Source organism: Sinohyriopsis cumingii, chromosome 4 (genome assembly GCF_028554795.1).
Source record: "Sinohyriopsis cumingii isolate HCF-2022 chromosome 4, ASM2855479v2, whole genome shotgun sequence".
Classification (NCBI taxonomy): Eukaryota; Metazoa; Mollusca; class Bivalvia; order Unionida; family Unionidae; genus Sinohyriopsis; species Sinohyriopsis cumingii.
This window is the reverse complement of record NC_142964.1, coordinates 55,856,082-55,881,914: the sequence shown is the minus strand read 5'-3', so window position 1 is coordinate 55,881,914 and position 25,833 is coordinate 55,856,082. Positions and strand designations below refer to the sequence as shown.

General features: G+C 34.6%; 1 protein-coding gene across 12 annotated transcripts in view; it reads left to right on the top strand.

Moving 5' to 3' along the window:
* The window catches only part of LOC149801204 (protein phosphatase 1 regulatory subunit 12A-like), a 264,345-nt gene that overhangs the window by 110,803 nt on the left and 127,709 nt on the right, over positions 1-25,833 (top strand). For 8 of the 12 annotated variants that reach the window (XM_089955251.1, XM_089955254.1, XM_089955258.1 and 5 more), the window contains 3 exons: positions 1,867-2,127; positions 9,769-9,978; positions 15,820-15,905. In XM_089955251.1, the coding sequence (XP_089811377.1) occupies positions 1,867-2,127; positions 9,769-9,978; positions 15,820-15,905 (557 nt within the window). The remainder of the gene's footprint in view (positions 1-1,866; positions 2,128-9,768; positions 9,979-15,819; positions 15,906-25,833) is intronic. The other 4 variants (XM_089955260.1, XM_089955259.1, XM_089955257.1 and 1 more) reach the window with 1 other exon arrangement.

The following is a 25,833-nucleotide window of genomic DNA, read 5'->3' as shown; positions in this document are numbered from 1 at the left end:
TGTCAGTCAATCAAATCACTTTTACAAATGATGTGAAAATCCAATTCCGGCATTAGTAGGAAAATTAGGATTTTACCATACCCTTGTTTGGCTGAGATCTCATGGAGCCATGTGAGAAATTCAGTTGAACAAGACTAAAGAAGATTGATCTGATGGTACCTAATGTAATGATACAACTGTGCCTGTACTGTTATGGTACCTAATGTAATGATACAACTGTGCCTGTACTGTTATGGTACCTAATGTAATGATACAACTGTGCCTGTACTGTTATGGTACCTAATGTAATGATACAACTGTGCCTGTACTGTTATCATTTGGACATTATGTTTGAACACATATGATGATTAAATTGAAGAGAGGTTGAACAGTGAGAATTGATGTGGTCATGCTGAATTAAACACCTGTAAGATCTGATTTTGAAATTGGTTTAATTCTCAAAGTTAATGTTCCAGTAGGCTTGTTATTTTCTAGGAAAACTTAAGCAATTACTTACCTCTCATGTGGCATGCCCATGTGAAACATTTTTGCCTCTTTTCAATGTAATTCCAGTGAATAATTTAAAAAATGATTCAGATATATCTGAACACAACAGTAAATAAACTGAAATTAAGGAATGAATAATCTTTTTGATCTTAAACTTATATAATTCCAACTTGACCAACGTTACAATAACATTTTCTGGGTTAAAAACTCATCTTAATGGAAAATTACCTGAAGCTGTAAGCAAATTCATTTCCAAAATCTTCTCAGGTAATAATCAAGCCTGGCTCTTGAACTCAAGCCCCAGTAAACAACCTATTTATAGTTTACATACAAGACAAAGATCAGGTATGCACAAAAATATTATCCTCAATTGTAGACAAGGGTCAAGCACACAGTATAAATATACATCACATTCAGAACATCCTTGTTTCATTCCAGTGCAAGTTGAATTACTTCAGATTCGAAAAAAGAGACCTGGAGGTGATCAAAGTGATACTGCCTAAACAAGTTTCTGGCTAGATATGTGAAATATAGACTCTTATAACATGATAAGTCTTGACAATAACAATGTTTCATCAATCAATATAATATCTGCATGTATAATTTTTATCTTATTCCTGCAACTTTGTAACGGAAATTGATGATAAGTAAGCTTTTGGCTAAGGTAAACTTGCCGTTGAAAACAACTGATTTATTTTACCAGATTTAAAGAAAATGTTTCCGGACAGCAAAATCGCAGTAGGGAAGGTAAACTATTTAAGAATAAAGTTTGAAAAGGTAGAGTGGTACTGGTTTTAGGAAAGGTGTGTCTCTTCATGGTAAAAGAAACAGATATCTATGTATTCTGTCATTGTCATTAAAGACAATGTATTTCTGGATGAAGTTTATTATTGTTAAACTGTTAGCTTTATAAATATACTACTGACAGCTTTATAGATATACTACTGACAGCTTTATAGATATACCACTGACAGCTTTATAGATATACTACTGACAGCTTTGTAAATATACCACTGACAGCTTTATAGATAATACTATTGACAGCTGTTGAAAACTATGGACAGACTGCTTTTGGGCGACTGTTGGAGCCAAGAAAGCATAAACAGGTCTGTGTTAATGGTCTTTTACTGCTTTCTATTGAAACGCACTAAACTTTTTTATTAGTTAGACCAATATTTGTAAGTGCAACTGGAATATAGCATGATGTAACCAAATGTGTATGTACAGTTTTCTCTAAGCAGTTACATGGCCACAAATAAAACAGAACTATATAGCCATTAAGAGAAGCATGTCAAAACAGCATAGATGCATCATGGTTGTATGTCATTTTAAGGTTACTTACGAAAACTAAAAATGCATCTTTTCTTTTCTTTCTTAAAGGAAAAGATTGATAATGAAAAAGAGTGCAAAGATATTGAAAAACAAAAAGAGAAGGAAAAACAAAAAGAAAAAGAGGAGAAAGAAGAAAAAGAGACAGAAAAAATAAAAGAAAAAGAAAAATGTTTAGACATAAAGAAAGATCTAATCGAAGAGAAGACAAAGGAAGAAAAGGAAAAGCAGAATGATACAAACAAGGTGCCTCCATCAAAACAACCTCTGACAAAAACTTCCAGTGTTCCTACAGTCCCAACATCTACACAGGTATGTTTCACAAGAACTGATGACTTTTAATGCAATCAAACTTTCGTCAGAACAGTTATTGGGTTTGGTTAAAGATCTCCACCAAGTTTCTGTGGCATAAATGATTTCATTTACCTCATATTGCTGTTTGAACATGTATACCTACAAGAAAGGACCTATTCTGACCAGAATCATTAGCTTAAATAATGTTACTTTATCAGGGCTAGTGCATTTAAAACTTAATACTGCATTTAAGGGAGCACAATTTAAATCATTAAATTTGAGAAATGAGGATCAGGATAAGTTTTATGAGAGAGAAAGGTTGGCCATGATAGAGATAGGTTGGCCATGATAGGGATAGGTTGGCCATGGTAGAGATAGGTTGGCCATGATAGGGATAGGTTGGCCATGATAGGGATAGGTTGGCCATGATAGGGATAGATTTGCCATGATACAGTATGTTTTATGATAGAGGAAGGTTGACCTGCTTTTGGATAGGTTTGTCATGATGGGAATAGGTATGTCATGATGGGAATAGGTTTGCCATGATACAGGAAGGTTGGCCATGATATGAATAGGTTGGCTATAATAGAGATCGGTTTGCCTATGATACAGATAGTTAGCCTTGACATAGCAAAATTATATACCACTGGATGAATTTAGTTTAGAAGTATGGTATTAACATCATTTGATTGAATAGCACTTTCTAAAATGCTGCTTGCCCATGTGCTCTCATGCAAGTAATCATGTTTAAAGAATATTTGAATTGATGAGGGGCATAGACAAATGAACAGATAGACCTAATCAACCAAATTTTCAATATTTCAGACTACTTTTACATTAGAAGTTAAAATCCCAGCATAGCTGCCAAGTTCAGATTGTTTCAGAGATGTTAAGATTTATTAATATTAAACTTTTGACATTTATTTAACCTGTTACCTCCTGAATTTTTTTCATTTTTGACTGAAATAGAAGTAGAAAATGCAGTGAGGTTACTTTTTAATTGATCCAGAAACATCTGTTAATTTAACTGAATGCTTAGGGGTATAAAAGCTGTTGTTTTTGATTGGCCGTTATGTCTGCACATGGCAGAAGGATGAAAATTGAATATATTTTTTGGGGGGAGGACCCCTGATTTTCATGTTTTTTTTTGTTTTTGCCTCACTGTACTCCAGATTTGAAACCTATCCTAATTTTTGATAATCGTTCACCTGTCAGAGTGCATTTCAGACCAGTCTGATTTACATTTGAGGCCAAAAAGTCTAAAATCCAAACACAAACTCTGGTTCTGGGTCATTTTTGTCCTGAAAAAAGTTGGGTCTCAAACTTTTTTAAAACTGTTTTATTTCTAATGTGAGTTTATTTGGTATCATTTTACAACTAGATTTTTGCCCGTTTCAGTAGAACCAATGCTTTGGTGTATCTTAAATTGTGTTGACATTAGAGAGCTCAGAAGTAGGGTGCAGTTTCATGACTCATAAATATGGCATGCTGGGTTCATGAGTTAATATTCAACAAATCTGCAGAATTGAAATCTTCTCTTCTAGTCTGATCAAGTGATGGAAATTCAGTTTTCCAAATATAAATTTCACTTCTGATAAGAACATCGAGGTTTGAATTTTCAGTTGCCAAAACCAAGCCTACCAGCATTAAATGATACTGACTATACAAAATGAACAGTATAGCCTCTAGCCTGTCAGAACTACTGATTATACAAAATGAACAGTATAGCCTCTAGTGTATCAGAACTACTGACTAGACAAAATGAACAGTATAGCCTCTAGCCTGTCAGAACTACTGACTATACAAAATGAACAGTATAGCCTCTAGCCTATCAGAAATACTGACTAGACAAAATGAATAGTATAGCCTCTAGCCTGTCAGAACTACTGACTATACAAAATGAACAGTACAGCCTCTAGCCTATCAGAAATACTGACTATACAAAATGAACAGTATATACAGCCTCTAGCCTGTCAGAACTACTGACTATACAAAATGAACAGTACAGCCTCTAGCCTATCAGAAATACTGACTATACAAAATGAACAGTATATACAGCCTCTAGCCTGTCAGAACTACTGACTATACAAAATGAACAGTATAGCCTCTAGCCTATCAGAACTACTGACTATACAAAATGAACAGTATATACAGCCTCTAGCCTGTCAGAACTACTGACTATACAAAATGAACAGTATAGCCTCTAGCCTATCAGAACTACTGACTATACAAAATGAACAGTATATACAGCCTCTAGCCTGTCAGAACTACTGACTATACAAAATGAACAGTATAGCCTCTAGCCTATCAGAACTACTGACTATACAACATGAACAGTATAGCCTCTAGCCTGTCAGAAATACTGACTAGACAAAATGAACAGTATAGCCTCTAGCCTATCAGAACTACTGACTATACAAAATGAACAGTATAGCCTCTAGTGTATCAGACCTACAACAATATAGTCTCTAGCTTATCAGAACCAACTTTCCTTGTCTGAAATTACTATAATTCAAAATTAAAGTTTTAGTCAAAGAATATTATTGAGCAGTTTGTATTTCCATTGAGTAAAAAAATCCAACCAAATTAAAAACGGAACTGAACAATAAGACTGCTTCTGCTTCTGATGTTAATGCAAGAATGAGTAATATTTTAAGTAACAAACATTATATAAAAAGCTAAGACAGAATAATAGATCCAGGATGTAGGTCAGTGTCCTATAAAACATTAAAAGTTGTTAATAAGTATATGAATTTCCAAGTGAAAAATGTAATGTCTTAGACTCAGATTCAGATAAACATTTACTGCCATTGATAATGATCTGAATATTTAATCTACATTGATAGAGAAATATTAGCTATGTATTATGTTGTTTAAAAGATAAATGTTACTGGTCAGGTACACCATGACCTTGATTTTGGACAAAGTCAGGTACATAATAAGGCTGTACATATATAAGAAAAGCCAGCAAATAATGCAAATACAAGATTTCATGAAAAGAATAAAGGGTAATTTTTAATGATCCTATGACATGCAGCTAAATTTGTAGAAAAGCTCACATAGATTTTTGGTGTCAAAATCTCCAAAAGGACATGTTGGTGCTAACATGTAAATCTTCAGAGTGTCTAGATTTCCCTGGCAATGTAAAGTCATAATTTTTGTTATATAGTTTGACAACATTTGTGAACAATGGTTAAAATTATGGTCAAAACATTCAGGTGGCAATTCGTTTTAATAAAAGCAATATATTTGGTAATTTCTAGACTTGTCCTGTTATCATCAGATTATTTGCCTTGAAGTTCCAGATGCCATTTAGTGTAACATAACTTATGGATTGCATACTAATTAAATGAACTGAATTTATAAACAAAAGAACATGCAGAAATTCATAATTAAGCAATTTTTATAACTTTTTAAAATCTGAAAAGGAAAATTTCAATGAAAGAGAGAAATTAGGTAAAAAAATAGTTGTTGTTAAAAGGTGTTGACTAAATTTGAAAGGTATCTGGTCCAGAACGGAAAATTGAGAGTGCAGCCCATTGCACTAGATAATCCAACAGCTCAATAGCTGTAATAGCAAAATTTGGTGACTGCATGGGAAATTCTGGTGCCAAACTAGCTTACCAGCTGTTATTTGGAAGGAAATTTTTTATTTTTAAATATGCCTAGATCTGATGTCTTCCAAATATTGATGAATCTAACATATTAGTTTATATTGAAATTTTAATTGTCAGGTTTCTTGCTCATTATCATCTGTCTTTCATTTAGCACATATTTGTTATCACTACACCTCCTAAACCACTTGGAGGATTGCCATGAAACTTTGCACATGTATTCATTCCATGGGTCCTAGATAAAATTGGTGCTGCTCAGGCATCCAATGCCTACAGTGGCCATCTTAAAACCTTGTTATTACTACTTCTTTAGAATGGATGATTATATCAGCATGCAGTTTACACTGAAAGATTTTTTTTATGCTGTCTAGTTGGTCCAAAAATAAAAATCAGGCAGTCCAACTTTATTATTATTAATTCTCCTGAACAGATATATTGCCACAGGATTTTCATCAGAAGATTTCTTTATATCTAGTTGGTCTGAAAGAAAATGGTGCCAATCTGATATCCAATATGGCATCTTGAGAGTCTTGTTATTGCTACTTCTCCTGAATGGATGGCTATACCAGCATGGGAGTTTCACTGAAAGACTTTTTATGGTGGCAAGTTGGTCCTAAATGAAAATGGTATCAATATGTTATGCAATATGTCTTTGACAGTGGCCATCTTGTACCTTGTTATTTCCCCTGAGCAGAAGGTCATATTGCCTTGGTGTTTTCACCAGAAGACTTCACATGTCTAGGTAGTCCTAAATGAAAATAGAGGTGATCTGATTTTTTGGAGGAAGATATCTTCTCAGTATTCGTCCAGTTTTGTACAGTGTAAAAACTAAGGATTTTCCTGTTCAATCTTCTTACAAATTCTTGCATCCATAGGCATTTTAAGATTGCTTCCTTGCCTATAAATAAGTATTTGCATACTCCCTTATAAATCAGGTCCAATTGCAAGCAATATAGACCCTGATCTGACATCATATATTGTGCTGGCAGGTCAGGGTCTATGTTGTTCTGCTGATTCAGACAAACTACACAGGCCCAGATCTGCTGACTCATTATGTAAGGACATTTTTTTTATTTAGAATTTTTCTTCATTTGTGATGTTAATCTTTTTTTTCAAATAGAAAGAAAGGTAAAGTTAATCTTCAAATTTGTCAAAAATTAAAGAGAAGAATTTCTGTTCTGTTCAAGCATTTTCTTTCAAGGGTATTATGAAAAACAATTTTGTTATATTTTTCTTTGAGTATTTTTCAAAGCTTGAGTGTCTAATTTTTCTACAGTTCATAGTTTGAAGCACACATATAAATTACACATATTAGATTTTTAATGATCATTTGGCCATTTTCAGTTGGTTTCAAATACAAGTGCAAGTCGTTGTAATGATAAAACAACCCAGAAGTTAAGTTTGTGTGAAATAAAGTTTGTAGTTGGTTCTCTCCGAAGTTCACCTCCTGATACACAGCTAAAACCTTTCTGTATTGTTTTACAAAATGTATTTTTTAGTTTCTCAAATTGGAAAATATCTATATTGTTAGCAATAATATTGTACTCTCTGATCCAAATTTTGTTGTGCACTATTAGGTCTAGATTTCTGCTGGTCCTTTCTTGTAGGAAAATAGTATAGTATGATGCACACTGTTCTCTAAGTGTTATACATTAACACAGTATTCTTCATCTTCATTGGTGTTTACATTTGACTAGAATACACACTAACACTGCTCTATTTAACCATTTCTGTGGTTGTACTCTTAACTCATTAACCCCTGGAGGTTTTAGTCGTTTTCCCCTGAAATGTGAGTAGGAAGCACATTTTGGGGGACTATTTCTGAATACATCCTAATACATCAACTTCCAAGAGATTTCAGGTTAACCTAATTCATAGTTGTGTTAGAAACATCGTTTTTCATTGGCTATTTCATTCGCACGTGAGCAGAAGGGTGAAAGTTGGAGTTCGTTTTTTTTTGGGCTTAACAGACCCATAATTTTCGTATTGAGACCACTCTTTATTCTAAATGCCCATCTTATCCTACTTTTGTTAAGTTTCACCTGTCTCTTTGCAGTTCAGACCAGTCTGCCTTATATCTGAGGCCAAAAGGTCTAAAATCTGAGACAAAATCAGATTCCGACCACAGGCAAATTTTTGGTGGAAAAAAAATCAGATCCAAAAAATTGTTTTTCCCTCTGAATTTTGTAGTGCAGCTAGAACGTCCAGAGTATTTGGTATCAATGTAGAGCTACATGTCTGCTTTTCTATAATACCACCCACCTTAGTTTATCATACATTACTTTGATGCTTCTGACCTTGGCAGTAGGCTACTACCTCCTGTCGTGTAAATGAGGCCCCTGTGGTTAATGAGTTAAAGCAAAGAAAAACAAAAAACAAATCTTGTTTAGATCAGTACCCTATTTCAGCATGATAATTTGTGTATGATTACCCCCTAGGATGTGTTCAGCCCACCCACCATAAAGAAGGACAATGGATCCTGTTTACTTCTAATGACAATGACAGTTAAAGTTTCCAAACCAACTTTTTAACTCTAGTAACACATTGTATATAATTAACTATATTACCAAATACATGTACATGTATTTTGTTATTTTGTTTTGAATAATTAACATTTACACCTGAATATCTTAGTTTACAATATACTGCTGTTTGAGATAGAGAACTTAAACCAGTGATAGTATTTGGCCATATACACCATTACTTAAAAACCAGCATTGACAGTGGTATTCTTCAGTCGGTATCTGTATATATGGAATCAAGCTACAAACAGCATTGAGCTAGGTCAGCGGGTAGTTCTTGGTCTATGTTGTTTGCAGTGAGACCAGATTTATAAGCTGGTATGTGTGGTATGTAAATCAGTTTAGATCCAGATTTATTGCTTCATTTTGCAACAGCAGATCTAAATTTATACACGTGTTTATTTTGATGTGCATTATACTTCTACTCAGATTACTCCATTTCTGAACTTAAATTACCATATATACTTGCATACAAGTTGAATCCAACTGCAAACAGCATAGTACCTGGACTGTGGCCCAGGGTGGCTGAGTTCTTGCCTTTTACCTCTCACTGTCATCTCACCTGTCTCCGCATGGGTTCAGGTCTCATTCTCAGCCGATGTAGCTATGTGAGAAAGCTTCCCGGTAACTCGGATGATTTGGAGATTGTTACCAGGACTTTTCCAGGTTCCTTTCTGGACCAATTATGCTGGACACCATGTATAGCCTATCTTGTAATGAGATACGTCATTCAACACCAAAACAACAGCAACGGCATCAGAATCAGAACTGCTGTCATATACTGTTGAATAATCCTAGCAAACAGCATGGACCAAAAGGTACTGGCACATTACATGAAGGCAGATCTGGGTCTGTGATTGTTTGCTGTTGAATCCAACTTTGATGCATCTACAGATGGTATCAAAAGAGGTTTTCTAGATTCAGCAGAAAAGCTTGAAAAGATCGTCCATCCATACATTTTTAATCCTGCATGCCACATTTTTTAAAGGGATAGAGTATATTTCAAAGATTGATTTACAATAAACATTTCTTCATTGCATGCAGTGGGCAGGATTTTTGCCATGAAAACTACTTTTTAGGGTTATTTGAGTAATAATAGCATTGAAGTCCCAGAAAGCATTCTTTGAAAAATACATGTATATGTAAGGTTATTATTGAACCTTTAAAAAATAATCCACTGATATTTACAAGGCTTTATTCAAAAGGAATATAAAAATTGGTTTGCCTTCAACCTAACAAGATTATTTTCATTTGATATTAAATTAATCAGTTTTAACAGACACTTTGACTGATGTGTTTCGGATGAATATAAAGAACAAAAACTATAACGTGTAATAATGCATGTAAAATTATTGAAAAGTAAATTACAAGAAAAGTTTCTTCCTGTTTGTTCATTATAGTGTTGAAATTTGCCTTGTTTATTTCTTTCCCTACCCCTTTATGCCAGTTTTTTGTTCTGCTGTGCTAGCATTTTAGTTGCAGCTCTGCTGTTTTTGAAGCTGTTATTTATGCATGTTGCACAGGTACCAAAGGTAACACTAAACTCCTATCCCTTCGATGCCGATAATGATCATATCCCATCATGGCGATCAGGTCTGCGGAAAACAGGAAGCACAAGTCAGGTGATTGAGTCATTAAATAAAGCTAATGAGACGAGTGATACAAACAACCTGCCTCGATCTGCCTCCAGCCCCAGAATCACAGAAGATACTGACAAAAATGAGAAGCCAGAAGTAAGTGCATATCACTGAGCCAAATGTTTTATCAATTCAAGAGAGTTTAAGCTATACCACCAATTTCAAAGTCATTATGATCGGTTTAGCATTAACATCTGTACATCATTTATGTTTATCTCAGATCTTGCAAACTATTGCCTCCAAAGTTATAAAGTTGATTTGTGTACACATTCAGAGGAACTTACTATACAGCAGCTTACTTAAAGATGGTCACTGTGGCCTCCATTTCAAGATTTACTGACCATGTACATGTGGTCAGTTTCTTGGACTAAGCTGCTTGCTCAATCATGAAACTTGCTATGTGCATGCATTCTGAGGAGTACAACACCATAAGAAAAAATATAGGTTAGTGTGGCCTAATTTTCATGCTTCAGTGACCATGTGCACTTGTTTTACTTTGATAAGTTTCCCAGACAATAATATTATTTCCTTACTGTCATGAAGTATAGTATGCACATAGATCCTCTGGAGTACTACATCCTGTAGTCAGATTTAGGTTACTGTAGTCTGCTTTTTAAACGTCATTGACCTCATATACCTTTGATGTTCAGGTGAGTTTCTTTTCCACTGTTGCTTGTGCAGTCATTAAACTGGGTGGGCTTATGGTGTGCAGATCCATTGTACATTGTCCTTCAGGTATTGTCCATTCACAGTTATTTACAGCAAAAACACTCCTCCAATTTGTACAGAATTTTGCAGGGAGCATCAAGGTCTGTCAGAATTTGACCAAATTTTACATAAAACATGCAGGCATAACTGACCTTTTGGTTTTGAACAAGTGGTGCCTATTACTATTAAACATAATGTCATTACTAAAATTTGAAAAGTCTTTAAATGACTTCTTATCAACAATAAAAAACTGTTCACAACAGATTTTGACCATCTTCAAAAAAAGTATCCTGGGATAGCCAGCTTAGGATGTTGCTAATCCATCATTAAATATGGCTGATTTTGTTAAATATATAACAAGTTTTAAGTGACTTCTCAAACATTGCTGATCAGATTTTAACAAAAATTGACAGAAACCATTCTGACCTAAAGGTCTTTCAGATTTCCACAAATGAGTTCATTACACAATAAGGGCCTTCAGATTTCCACAATTAGTTCATGGCACAAGAAGGGCCTTCAGATTTCCACAAATGAGTTCATTACACACTAAGGGCCTTCAGATTTCCACAGATGAGTTCATTACACAATAAGGGCCTTCAGATTTCCACAAATGAGTTCATTACACAATAAGGGCCTTCAGATTTCCACAAATGAGTTCATTACACATTTAGGGCCTTCAGATTTCCACAAATGAGTTCATTACACAAGAAGGGCCTTCAGATTTCCACAAATGAGTTCATTACACTATAAGGGCCTTAAGATTTCCACAGTTAGTTCATGGCACAAGAAGGGCCTTCAGATTTCCACAAATGAGTTCATTACACAATAAGGGCCTTCAGATTTCCACAAATAAGTTCATTACACAATAAGGGCCTTCAGATTTCCACAAATGAGTTCATTACACATTTAGGGCCTTCAGATTTCCACAAATGAGTTCATTACACAAGAAGGGCCTTCAGATTTCCACAAATGAGTTCATTACACAATAAGGGCCTTCAGATTTCCACAAATGAGTTCATTGCACAATAAGGGCCTTCAGATTTCCACAAATGAGTTCATTGCACAATCAGATTTCCACAGATGAGTTCATTGCACAATCAGATTTTCACAGAGGAGTTCATTACACAATAAGGGCCTTAAGATTTACACAGATGAGTTCATTACACAATCAGATTTCCACAAATGAGTTTGTTACATAATAAGGGCCTTCAGATTTACACAAATGAGTTCATTACACAGATTTCCACAAATGAGTTTGTTACACAATAAGGGCCTTAAGATTTACACAAATGAGTTTGTTACATAATAAGGGCCTTCAGATTTACACAAATGAGTTCATTACACAATCAGATTTCCACAAATGAGTTTGTTACACAATCAGATTTACACAAATGAGTTTGTTACACAATAAGGGCCTTCAGATTTAAACAAATGAGTTCGTTACATATAAGGACCTTCAGATTTATACAAATGAGTTCGTTACACAATCAGATTTACACAAATGAGTTCATTACACAATCAGATTTACACAAATGAGTTCATTACACAATCAGATTTACACAAATGAGTTCATTACACAATAAGGGCCTTCAGATTTACACAAATGAGTTCATTATACAATCAGATTTTCACAAATGAGTTCATTACACAATAAGGGCCTTCAGATTTACACAATCAGATACGGCAGCTGTTACTAAAAATTTGGATTTTTAAAAATATTTTCCTCTTTGAATCTGCTTAACAGAATTAGCCCCAATTGTACAAATATTACATGTTATTAAGAGCTTTTACTTTGCTACAAATTATACCTGTTGATACAGATAATACTGGTTGGCCATTTCCAATAAGGTAAACTTGAAAAAAATATTGGAACAAATTTTGTTTAAAAATTCCACTTGAAAGAATTTGACCAAATTATAAAGAGAGTACTATCACATGAAGGACTTAAGAATTTGTGTTGCAAACCAAGCATCAGATATGGTTGCTGTTGCTAAAAGTAGAAAAATATTTAAACAGCTTCATCAATATAAAGTCCCACTTAACAGAATTTAACCAACTTTTATAGAAAGATCCTGTCATATAAAGGTGTTGGAAAAATAATGCTGATGTACCATCAAGAATGAATGAAAATACACAGACCTTTAAACAGCTGTTTTTTTTTTCTTAAAATATTCAACCAACAACAAATGATTTTTGGCTCTTCAGGTCATAGACCAAAAGAGATTATGGGATGGCCTATTGTCCATTGTCCTACATCTAACATCCATCCATACATTAGCACAAGTTTCTTATTACTACTCCTAAACTACTTGGAGGATTGCCATGAAACTTTACACACACACACACACACACACACACACACACACATTTATCCCAGTTTGTCCTAAATGAAAATGGTGCTGCTCACATATCCAATGTGGCCTCTACAGAGCCATCTTGAAAATCGCAATTACTGCTTCTCCAAAATGGATGTTCATATATGGCCACTATAGCAGCCATCTTGAAAGTCTTAGTGCTATTTGTTCTAAACAGAAAGTTTTATCTATGTAGGTTTTCACCAGAAGACTTCTTATAACGTCTAGTTTGTCCCAAATGAAAATGATGCTGATCTGACCACCAGATTGGACAGTGTGATAATCTGATACAGCTGCTCCCAGATGGATGGTGATATTGGCACTGGGTTTCCACCAAAAGAAATCTTGTGATGTCTAGTTGGTCCAGAATGCAAATTTTGACAATGTGACATTCAGTATGGATAATCTTGGCATCGCTACTCCTTCTAACCAATCATATTGACATGAGATTTTAACATGAAAATTTCTTATGATGGCTTCTTGTTGGTTATAAATTATAATTAAAAAAAAGAAGAAACATTGAAACCAGTTAGTTTTGGGGTCAAAATATAAAAAGTCAAGATCAGTTATTTGAGGAAAAATGATGGATCCCAAAGTAATTATTGTTTTGGTCTGAGTTCCAAATCAGGCTTTGCAGATGGCTTCCTTTTGAATTAAGAAAGATACCACTTGATGGTTGATGGAGGGAGTTTAAAGGGTCAAGAGTCAAGGTCTTGGTAAGTAACATAAGATTGCAATGGTTCTGCGTAATACGGTTAGGTCTAGATCATGCAAGGACCAAACTTTGTACATATGGTGAGAAAAGAACCTGTTGAGTTTTGGGCTCAGAAGGTTCAAGGTCAGGGTCACAGAGAGGGTTTCAGTAAAATGACTCTTACACCAAAATTTGAAAGGGACTTGCTAATGTGGGAAGGAAATACACCTCATTTGTTGTATCAGAGAGTATAAATGTCCAGGTGACAATGGCCCAAATAAATATAGGTTATTGGATACACTATCTGTCAACAAAATTGAGATAGTTAGTTCCCAGTTTTGAGCAGGTTAAAAGTCATTGAGATGCTATTAATGCATACATGCAGATTGCTAAACATGTGGCAAGTGTATAATATACTGTTAATAGTACTCTTATAACATTTGAATTAAATATTTTTGCAAAAGATAAAGAATAAAGTTATATACAGACAAAACAGAACAAGTAAAATTTATTGGAAGAACATATGAATTACATTGGAGGAATTTGATGTTTGATTTATTATTATTTCTTGAATTAAGAAAGATACCACTTGATGAAGGGAGTTTAAAGGGTCAAAAGTCAAGGTCTTGGTAAGTAACATAAGATTGCAATGGTTCTGCGTAATACGGTTAGGTCTAGATCACATTCAACTTTATTACTAACACAAATATTTTCATTGTAAGTGTAGCTAGTTACTAATATTTAGCTAGCATTTCCTTTTTGGCACAGATTTTCTGAGAATGATGCACATACTTGTGGATAATGGTTCAAGTCTTGACATTTTTTTAGCCCACCTGCACTAAGTGCAGGAAAGGTTGCACTGTATAACCTTTAGAATCTTAACTTGCACACAGGCAAGTGAATTTTATATTTATTTCTTGCCCATTTAAATGCTCATTTTTAGGCACACACGTTACGGATATTGTTAGGTTTTTATATCAACAGCAGGATATTTGCCCATATCAAAATTAGCGTGGATGATATGGCATTGGAAATTTTTGTAAAATATCTGCTGTATTGCCCATTGTATATTAACCATTGTATAACTTGCACCCAACTGAGAGCAGCAGAGACTATTCAGCCATGGCATAATAGACAGCAAATCTTTGAACCCACTCATGTATCAAGTTCTTTATATAACATATATTTAAGACACAAGGTCAACTATGTTAAAACTATGCCCATAGCAGTTTGAAATCATTGGCAAGATATTTTGTTGTAACCACCATTATCTTCTGGTTTTTTATTGGGCCCAGAGTGCCAAGTGGTCTAAAGCACTCACCATTATGGATCACTGCCATCTCTCCTCTGTCTGTGTGGGTTCGAGTCTCAGATTCGGCTAATGTGGTTATGCGAGAAAGCTTGCCAGTAGCTTCTCGTGGGTCAGTGGTTCTTTCAGGGTTTTCCAGGGTTCTTCTTCCATCATTTATACTGGCTGCCATGTATAGCCTATCTTGTACTGAAAAATGGCGTTAAACCCTACAGCAACAAGAACAACAACTGTTTTTTTGTAAATGTTCCATTATGAAAAACCAAGAAGAAAGGTAAAAAGTGTTCATAATGTTCATCATGGTACTTACTCATTATTCAAAATCTCTCTGATTTCTACTTGTATTATTTGAATTAATGACATTATCAATAAATATTTGAACTAACTGTGGAATTTGCACAAACAAAGAATGTGCACAATAAAGAGTATCTCCCATCTCTATGTCATCATGTAACATCAGTCAGGTCACATATCCAGGAAGCTCCACTCACGTCTAGACAATATCATTTTCATATTATGTCAGTAGCTGTTGGTCTGGTCTGTTTGCTTACAGTCCGAAATGCCCTAAACAATAAAGGACCTGATCTGCCATCATGATGGCAAGTCTGGTTATATGCTGTTTGCAATTGGGGTTATGTTATACATGAACAAATCTGATATGCAGTCAGCTTTCCTAAGCAGCTGTATTCTCATGCTCTATGGAACAAAATAAGAATGGAAAACAAATCGATAATGAGCAGTTGGCTGTACCAGACCACCATTTTTGCCATTTATCAGAGTTTGCTTCAGACGAAAATGTACTGTAGATATTCTTTAAGATTTTAAATCGGTGTGATATTCATCCAGAATTTAAAGAAATGTTTTTATTACAGGATAATACAGTGAGCAAACGCCCAGCTCTTGGGTCAGTGTCCAGTTCCATTACAGCAGATGCCAATCAGAATCGCAATGCCGATAGGTATGTGATTGCAGTGTTATGTATTCATTATGTGACAATTTATTTTCTTAGGTATCGGTTTCTTGGTTTTGTGAAACATGACATTTTCATTGGTATTTTAATGAAATAATTGAATTGTTGAAGGGTTCCAGCTGTTTCCACGCAAGGAGCCCAGTTGTTTCCACACAAGGAGTCCTATTCTTTCCACATAAGAGCCCAGTTGTTTCCACACAAGGAGTCCTATTCTTGTCATGCAAGGATCCACACAATCATATTTGTTGTCATTAAATTGGTGGCAACACTTTAATAAATTAATACCAACTGAATAAGTTTTGTCAAGTGAAATTCATGTTTTAGTTCGATTTTAAATTCAACATGCCCTCTTGTATTCAAAAATGAAAAATGTTTACTTACAGCTATGAGCATTTCTGTGATAGCCTAATTAAATACCAACTATGTTTTGATCTCCAGATTGTAGAAGTATTTATTGTTACACTCAGTTAAAAGCAGACCTGCTTTGTATTATGACATTAATTATGTCTTTTGTATCAAATCAGATAAATGAGTGGAATAAAAGAAAAGTTACATGGCATGCAAATCCTACTTGCATTAAGAGCTCATGCTTTCAGTCGTGTGTCAGATCATCTCATTTCAATTGAAGTCCGACACTGTTATAGATATTATTAGGTAAGTAATATATTTAATCTACCTTAAATTAGCCTACTCATTCACATATGTGATGAAATATAGCAAGGCAACCATATGAAATGAGTACTTGGGAAGAAAAGAAAGCTTGGTTTTACAGAAACAGTTCATTATGGAGAAGCAAGTTCCAGAGTTTGTAGTTAACTTAAAACTGCTGAATTGGCACTCACATATTTCTTCATGGATGAGAACAGTTTCATTATTACTTGCAATGAAATCTTAGCATCAGTATTTTACAAACAGAACAATAAAAAAAAATTTAGTTTCAACTTTGACAGTTATTTCTTGAAATAAATATCCCTATTTTTATTTTAAAAATGGAATTTTGTTTGTGGTGAATAAAGAACAACAAAAAGCAGTGATATAATAGATTGTTTTTACATACACATGACAGTTGTTAAATTCTCTTGGAAAATGTTTTTAGCGATCATTCAGAGGTTGGGTATCTTGAAAATAAAGGTACTTTATACAGAAAAGCAAACAACTTCACAAGAAAAGCTCTTTATGTTTTTATGGACAAAACGATATTAAAACAATTATTCAGCGATTAAACAGCACCAAACAACCTCATTTCCTCCAGTTTTCTCATTCTCAGGCAGGGATGGCATCCAGTTCTTCATTTGTTTGGGGACGCATGGTAATTCATGCCCTCTTTTATGGTGCAGTAGCAAATTCACACCATTGACCTCAGTGGGGAATGGTCTGTTAAACTCCTTGCCTTACTAATGGCCGAGGTTAAATTGGGTCAGAATTTTCATCAACTAAAACAGTATTTATTTTTTGTCACACATTTCCCTATGTAATTTTTCCTTGTTTTCTGCAGACACAGACAATTTTTTTTTACCATTATGTCAATCAGAGGCTTGATAATCTGCTGTGCAGTGATATGTAGGGTATTAAGCTAAATTATAATGCCAATTTACATATAATTCAGTGATATGTTGGGTATTAAGCTAAATTATGTTGCCAATTTACATATAATTCAGTGATATGTAGGGTATTAAGCTAAATTTTAATGCCAATTTACATATAATTCAGTGATATGTAGGGTATTAAACTAAATTATATTGCCAATATACATATAATTCAGTTGTTTCAGCAGTTGAAACATAATTTGATTCACTAGCAAGAAATTAAAAACACCCATTTGGTGAATGAAAGAAAAAGTCACAAGTGATCTGTTCACATATATTGGAAAATTAGTATTTATAGTTGAAAGTAAGAACAAAAGAAATAATGCAATGAATTTTACCAATATATTTGTAGCATCTGGAAGAAAAAAAAAACAAAAAAGTTTCAAAGGGCAGACTTCTCAAATAACCAGTTCTGTAAATATATTACCATCATGAAAATTATGCTTTTGCTTTTCCTGATACAGGAAATTGAGGATGGCAGTTTGACTTTACACAAACATTTGCATTTATTTTGTATTATTATGAAAGGAAAATAGGGCTTCCTTGATGCTTCATGTGGCTGATGTAGCATCCATCTTGAACATCCTGTTGCTGTGTCACTTCAGCAGTTTACAGAAACACCCCTGCCAGTACGTGTTGCTCAGAAATAAAGCTGCACTTATCTATTTTTTCAAGTTTAAGTTAAATTCAGAAGTTGCCTTTTTGTTGGTCAATAGAAAATATGTCCCTCTTTGGGACATTTTGTTTTAAAAGTTCTTTATTTTCTGAGCAGCCCAGTTAAAGGAGTAGAGTGGTAAAATTAAAAGAGATGAGAAATAATTATGACAAACAATATTAAGAAAGGTATCCATGCTTTTATGGAAAGTGTTTGAAATTATATTTCAGATTAAGATAAAACTATGAAATAGAAATATGTTCTTGGACATTTTTGGTTTAATTCAAAATACGGCATATACTACCCTGGAAGTCAGGTACAACTGCAAACAATGTAGACCCTGATACGCTGTTGCATATTTTGTTGGAAGATCTGGCTCTATATTGTTTGCAGTTGACTTCTTCTTGGGGATATATGTTGCCGTAATAAGTATTTCGGTCAATGCCTGATCCACTGACATGGTTTCGCATATCATGGCAAATTTTTCATAATTTTTTTTTTCAGGAGTTTCTCAGTTTATTTTTTACCTCTTATCTTTGGTCTTTTCTTGGCCATCTTAATTCAGACTATAAAATGCTTTATTGCTTAAATTTTCATTTATTGCTTTTTAAAAATATATTTTCAACTTAAAGACTTAATCAGACTAAGAATGTGGACATTGTATCAAATTTTCTATCTTTTACCGCAGTTTCTGTCTGTTGAATAACAGTCATATAATTCTCAACAATACAGGAAACAGAGCAGCTTAAGAATAACAACTTTACTCAAACCTGTCTGTATGGATTTACCTGTCTGTATGGATCACCTGTCTGTATGGATCACCTGTCTGTATGGATTTACCTGTCTGTATGGATCACCTTTGATATTAGCACTAAGTTATCTTTAAGAGCAGGTGGCAATTATAGATGGGTAAAATGTAGTAAATTGGGTATAAATGGGACATTTTGTAATTTCTATGTACAAGTTTGACTGTAAAGCAAATGATGGTGATATTCACTCATTATTTATTACTGAAGTTTGTACTCTGAATTCCAAGACACATTCCATTTTTCATAATTTGACAGCCAGTGTTAGATATTCCCTTATTTATTTCCCCCACCTATACCCCGACCCCTGCAAAATGTATCTGTATGTGGTTTTTAACTGTGATTCAGAGTGATTTGTTCTGGAAGTCCATTTTGCCTATCTTGTAATGCAGTGACTATCCTAATCAACATTTTGCCTAACTTGTAATGCTAAGATAATCCTAACCAACATTTTGCCTAACTTTCAGAGCAGATATTGTCCTAGCTACACTAAAACTTACAATCTAACTCAAATTATACAAAATTCAAGGGACCAGGAAGTCATTCATATTAGCTGGGATCCATTTGGCTTATTTTATGACACAAAGATCGTCATAACCAACATTTTAGCTACCCAAAAAATTAAACAGTCTGATTCGTATTATACAAAATTCAAGAAAATCATTTCACATTAGCTGGGATTCATGATGCCTTTTGTAATGCAAAGATTATCTCCACCAACATTTCAACTACACTGAAACATATAGTACAACCCAGAATAGGAAAATTGGGTTGTGTCTAATAAATGGGTGTTATTCTTTTTGTTTGTCATTATTTGCACAGCCACAATTGAACATAGGGTATATTTTAACTAACATGGGTGAGTTTAACTGCAATGCAATATGAAAATTATAATGAAAATGTCATGTTTGATTTAAAACCTTCACATTTCAGCTACATAAATGGCTGGAATACCTCAAAAATATATGCATAAACAAAATTTAGCATAAAAATGAACTGCATACTATTATCTACTATCTGTTATGACACAAATTATATATATGTATATGTTTGTATTGGCTTTGATGGCTTCTCAGCAGAATCCTGGCTATATGGTGCCAAGTAGAAGTTGTACAGTAGAAATTGTAAAATCTTTCTGTTGATGGTGTATGTACATAAAAGTAAAAAAATCGTTTGTGATGGCGATTTTACAGTTTTCGTAGACATAATGACATGATATTTAAAATACGAGACAGCCATCTTGCAAATCTTGTTGCACTTCCTCATGATTTGATGGTCACATTGACATTGGCTCTACATGAAAATGGTTCAGAGCCGATATCCGATATGGACTCCTTGAAAATTTTATGAATGGACGGGTCTGTCAGCATGGGGTTTTCTCTAAAATAATGATTTATTTACTCTAGTTTTCCTGAATGAAAATGGTGCCCCTCAGCCATCACTTAATTGATGGTCATATAGACAAGGGGTTTTCACTATGACTTGTGATGTCTGCTTGGTCCTAAATGATGATACGAACTTCATCTCAGTTTTTATGGCCATGGTGGCCAGATTGAAAATCTTGTTCTAAATTAATAGTCATAACGACATGGGGTTTTCACACAAACACTATTTATGATGTTTTGATGGTCCTAAATAATAATGGTCAGTGGTGGCCATCTTGAAATTCATGTTACTACTCTGACATGCCCTTGAAGAGATGATGATATTGACACATTTTCACTAAAATGCTTCTCACTATATCTGGTTGGTCCTGAATGAAAATGATGCCAATGTGACCTCCCAAAATGTGACAGATTTTTTAACAGCTAATCCTCCTAAACTGATCATCATACCAACTTAACAAAATAAATTGGTGAATAAATTAGATACTTTGAATCATGTCACTTAAATAATTCATTGTTTTTTCTCCAAGAACATTTTATACTAATTATTTATTTACCATACCTAGCATGTGGTTATGTCCTGACACTGTCAAGCTCATTGTTTTTCTGTCCATATCAAGTTCAAGGTCAAATGCCATGACAATTGGGATTTTAAAAAAACCATAGCTTCAACAATTTTTCAGTCATATCGCTACAATGTCTGCAGTGTGACAGTTTATAGTGATGTCTAGCACTGAGGCATCATGCCGCAGACATGTAGCACGATGTCCCACCCAGTCACATTATCCTGACACCAGACCAGCCAGTCCTAACACAAACCTCTTAATGCTGAGCACCTAGCGAGGCAGATGTTAGTACCATTTTTATGTCTTTGGTACAACTCGGCAGGAGTTCAACCTGCGACCTCCTGCATTCAAGTTGGATGCTCTAACCACTAGGCCACCAGAATGGTCCAAATGCCTTGACAAAGAATTTTGTAATGCAAATGCAGGTATGTTTTTTGAAAATGTTGACTTGGGCATCAAGAAATTATTTTTGAGGGGAAATTGGTATGTTTCTCAACAAAATCAGATTGTTGCAATGCTCAGCAGTTAGAATGAATAATAATAATAATAAGGTCTTTGTATAGCGCCTAATCTTTAGAAGCTCCAAGTGCTTTACAACATTAGACAACACCTATAACATAAAAAAACCATGTAATGATATTATTACAGAAAACAAACACTATGAAATTAAAAAACAAAAAACATGCTTAAAATATTTAAGGAAGGGAACATTATTAGGTCTTTAAGTTTGTTCTTGCAGTAGAACTAAGTGAGTTTTAAGAGCACTCTTGAATGGGATCACTGTGTCTTTGTGTCTGAGTTCAGTGGGCAATTCACTCCACGTTGCTGGGCCCTGGTATAAAATAGAACATTGTCCATATGACTTCGAATAAAAGAACAGAAGAAACAGACTTATCTTGGATTCCTGGAAACTATTTTTGGCAATGAGGGCTTCAATCCTATAGAACAAAACACTTTAGATTTACTTACAGAACAGTGAGATACTTGTCTCGTTTTATAGGAGATGCAAATTGTTGTTGACAGTGTTCACACTAGATGATTGTTTTTTGTCTTTCCAGTGGCGAGACATATTGGTCACAATGTCCTGACCTACTTTAAATATCTTTTTGTTAATTTTTTTATTTATTTTTTTCATCATTGGATCACCATCAGATGTGGGTGTGAGAGCACTAAGGTCAATATGGAGGATTTATTAATAGAATATAAATGTTGCAACTGTATGGGCCAAGGTCATGGTTATGGGCCAATGTCATGGTTATGGGCGTGAGTTTCTTATATTTTTAGTGGGGAGAACTTCCAACAAGTGTTTATGATTAGACATTGAATTTTTAACCCCATTAAGAAGTGTAGATCATTGGTATGAGCGATCCAGGCACTCAAGGTCAATGTGTTTTTCAGGGTAAATTGTTAAGAGTTGTATGTAGGGGCTATATCTTTTGTCTCCAGACAGTATGTCACACATTAGCTGAGGAATGGGGTCAGGGGTTAAGGTCATGGGAGCTGTTTGATAATGTGTTACTAGGCCTGCAAGACTTTATCACCGGTGAGACAATAAATTTATGGACTTATTATTGTGCAAATCTGAGGATTTTATAATTTAATTAAAAGCTGGCAGAGCAAATAATTTTACCAAGTGATTTCATTAAACAGATATATACCCTCCTTAATATAAAGGAAATTGCAGGAGAAAAGTATTTAATTCATACTAAGTGGGATTTCATTATAATCTAGTTCGACTTTTTTATTTTTATTGCCATGTACATCATTTTTAATCTTGTCTCTAGTATAAAGGATGATGATGATACTGTAAATAATCGTAATCATAATAATGCACTTATGAATCATACTCCTGTATGGGTTAACACTTTACTCCTCACAGTGGGTTAACACTTTATGAACAGTCATACTCCTTACAGTTGTTACACCCTTATGAACAATCATATACTCCTCACAGCGGTTACACACTTATGAACAATCATGCTTCTGTCAGTGTGTTATCCTCTTACGAACAATTATAATTCTCACAGTGTGTTATCCTCTTGTGAAAAATCCTTACAGTGGGTTAACACTTTATGAATAATCATACTCCTCACAGTGGGTTACCTCTCTTTGAACAGTAGTACTTATCTTGGAGTTACCTCCTTATGGACAGTCATACTCCTCACTGAGGGTTACCTCATTATGGACAGTCATGTTCCTTGCAGTGGATTACCTGTCTATGAATACTCATGTTCACATTTACCTCAGTCATATGCCTCATGGTGGGTTACCTCCCTATGGACTATCATACTACTCAGAGGATTTCCTCCTTATGGTCAGTTACACTCCCATAGGGTTACCTCTCTTTAAACAATCAAGCTCACAGTGGGCTACCTCTTTATGAACAATCATATCCCTCACAGTGGGTTATATCCTCTTGCACTTCAGATGGCATCACTGCTTCCACGAGCTGATATGGGTAAAATACTTACAGTAAAGCCCTTTCTCAGCGTAAACTTGTTTTGAAAGTAATATTTCATAAGTAACCTATAAAAAAGATGCATAAGCTCAGATCTACCACTGTCATAGTAGAGTCATAGATCTTAATATTTTAATCTTAATCTACATATGTTGGTAGAATTGGGGAAGCCGCATTTCAGAATAAGGCTTATTCTGAGGTCAAACAGTTTGTGTAGACAGTGGCATTGTTTATCTTGGGTGCGATCGGATGAAAAATAATTCACTGAACCTGTCTATTAAAGCTACCTTCGGGGCTTACCAGAAGTTTCCTTAATCAGTGCTTCAGCCAGAAATTTTTAGTGTGGTTGGAGTAGGGTGGAGTTAAGGGCATTTGTTATTGCAAAGCGCACTTTTTGTTATACAGTGGATTTGTCATAAGTCATGCGATTATGATATTATTATTTCACATACATTGTTCATTGCTTTTTTCTTTTCAAAGTGTAATTTATCAAGTAGAATTGTTAAGGAAAAAGAATACATTCAAGTTAACAATATGTTTTTAATAAATTAAAAATAGGAAAACCTATATATAACAAAAAAACACTAAAGAAAATTTGACAGAAAATATCCTGTTATGGGGGCTTTCAGTAATAACATTTTGTACAACTTATCTGCCATCAAATGTAGTTGTTGTTGTAGGGTTTAACGCCATTTTTCAGCACACGATAGGCTATACATGGCGGCCAGTATTAATGGTGGAGGAAGAACCCGGGAAAACCCCGGAAAGAACCACCGACCCACGAGAAGCTACTGGCAAGCTTTCTCACATACCCACATTAGCCGAATCCGAGACTCGAACCCACGCAGACAGAGGTGAGATGGCAGTGATCCGTAACGGAGAGCACTTTAGACCACTCAGCCACTCGGGGCCCCTCCATCAAATGTAACCACGGTTTCTAAAAAAATAGAAGAAGAAAAACCAGTGAATATCTTTTTCTCTTCTCAAAAATTGCTCAGAAGGATTTTGTCATATTTTACAAAAAGCCTGAAGGTATGAAGACCTTTCAGGTTTGTACAGTTGATGCCAATCAACCATCAAGCATGAGCACCCTTACAGAAAAATAGAGAAACCTTCAAATAACTTCTCAAAATTGTTAAACAGAATTTGACCATATATAGCAGAAAACATCCTATCACTCAATTTTGTAATTGTCTGGTGATTCACCAGTAAATGAGGTCATCTTTATTAAAAATAAAAGAAACCTTTAAATGACTTCTAATTAAAAAAGACTCAACAGTATTTGATCATATTTGATAGAAGACATACTGGGATGAAGCCCTTTCAGACTGTTGATGCTGATTCACAATCAAATATGGCCAAGGCAGCTAAAAATAGAAAACAGTGAAATGACTTCACACAAAAAAACTGTTTAAATATTAACCAAACTTGACAGAAATCGTTTTGGCTTGAAGACCTTTTATGTCGATGCGGATGAGGCCAGTCTTGATATAAAACAGTATGGCATGAATACCTTTTATGTCGATGCAGATGAGGCCAGTCTTGATATAAAACAGTATGGCATGAATACCTTTTATGTCGATGCAGATGAGGCCAGTCTTGATATAAAACAGTATGGCATGAATACCTTTTATGTCGATGCAGATGAGGCCAGTCTTGATATAAAACAGTATGGCATGAATACCTTTCAAATTGATGTTGGTCTGTCATCAGATATGGTCACCATTGCTACAGGGTTCATACGGTCTTTGACAGTTTGGGAAAAATGAGGTAGCATTTTCAAGGCCTTGAAAGTTTGGGAAAATTGAGCAGATTACCCTGAGGTCTTTAAAAGTCTTTGAAAATTGAAGTAAGCCCAAACATTTAATTTTTTTCCATAATCACAAATAATATTGTCCAAGGTTTTTAGATTCGGATGTAGTTGAGTTTTCCTGGTTTCTTTCTTTTGATGACCGTTCAGTTTCATTTCATCATTAACAAATACTGTAGAATTTTGCATTCATTGTTTTCTCATATACCAATTATGTTTATACAAGATGTTAGCGAAAATAGGTCTTTGAAATCTATGTTTGTGGTCTTTGAAAGTTTGGGAAAAGTCCTTGAATTTATCATTCAGAATTCCCTATGAACCCTGTAAAATAGGACAACCTTAAAATAACTTATCAAACTGCTGAACAGATGTTGACCAGCTTTGACACAAATGGTAGAGGCCTTTCACTCACTGGATAAATGGTAGAGGCCTTTCACTCACTGGATAAATGGTAGAGGCATTTCACTCACTGGATAAATGGTAGAGGCCTTTCACTCACTGGATAAATGGTAGAGGCCTTTCACTCACTGGATAAATGGTAGAGGCCTTTTAAATAGCAATAATAACAAGTGAGATAAACCTGATAATTTCTTTTTCTTTGAAATTTAAACCCAGTGCAAAGTACGAACAGTAGATTACCACCTTTGCCA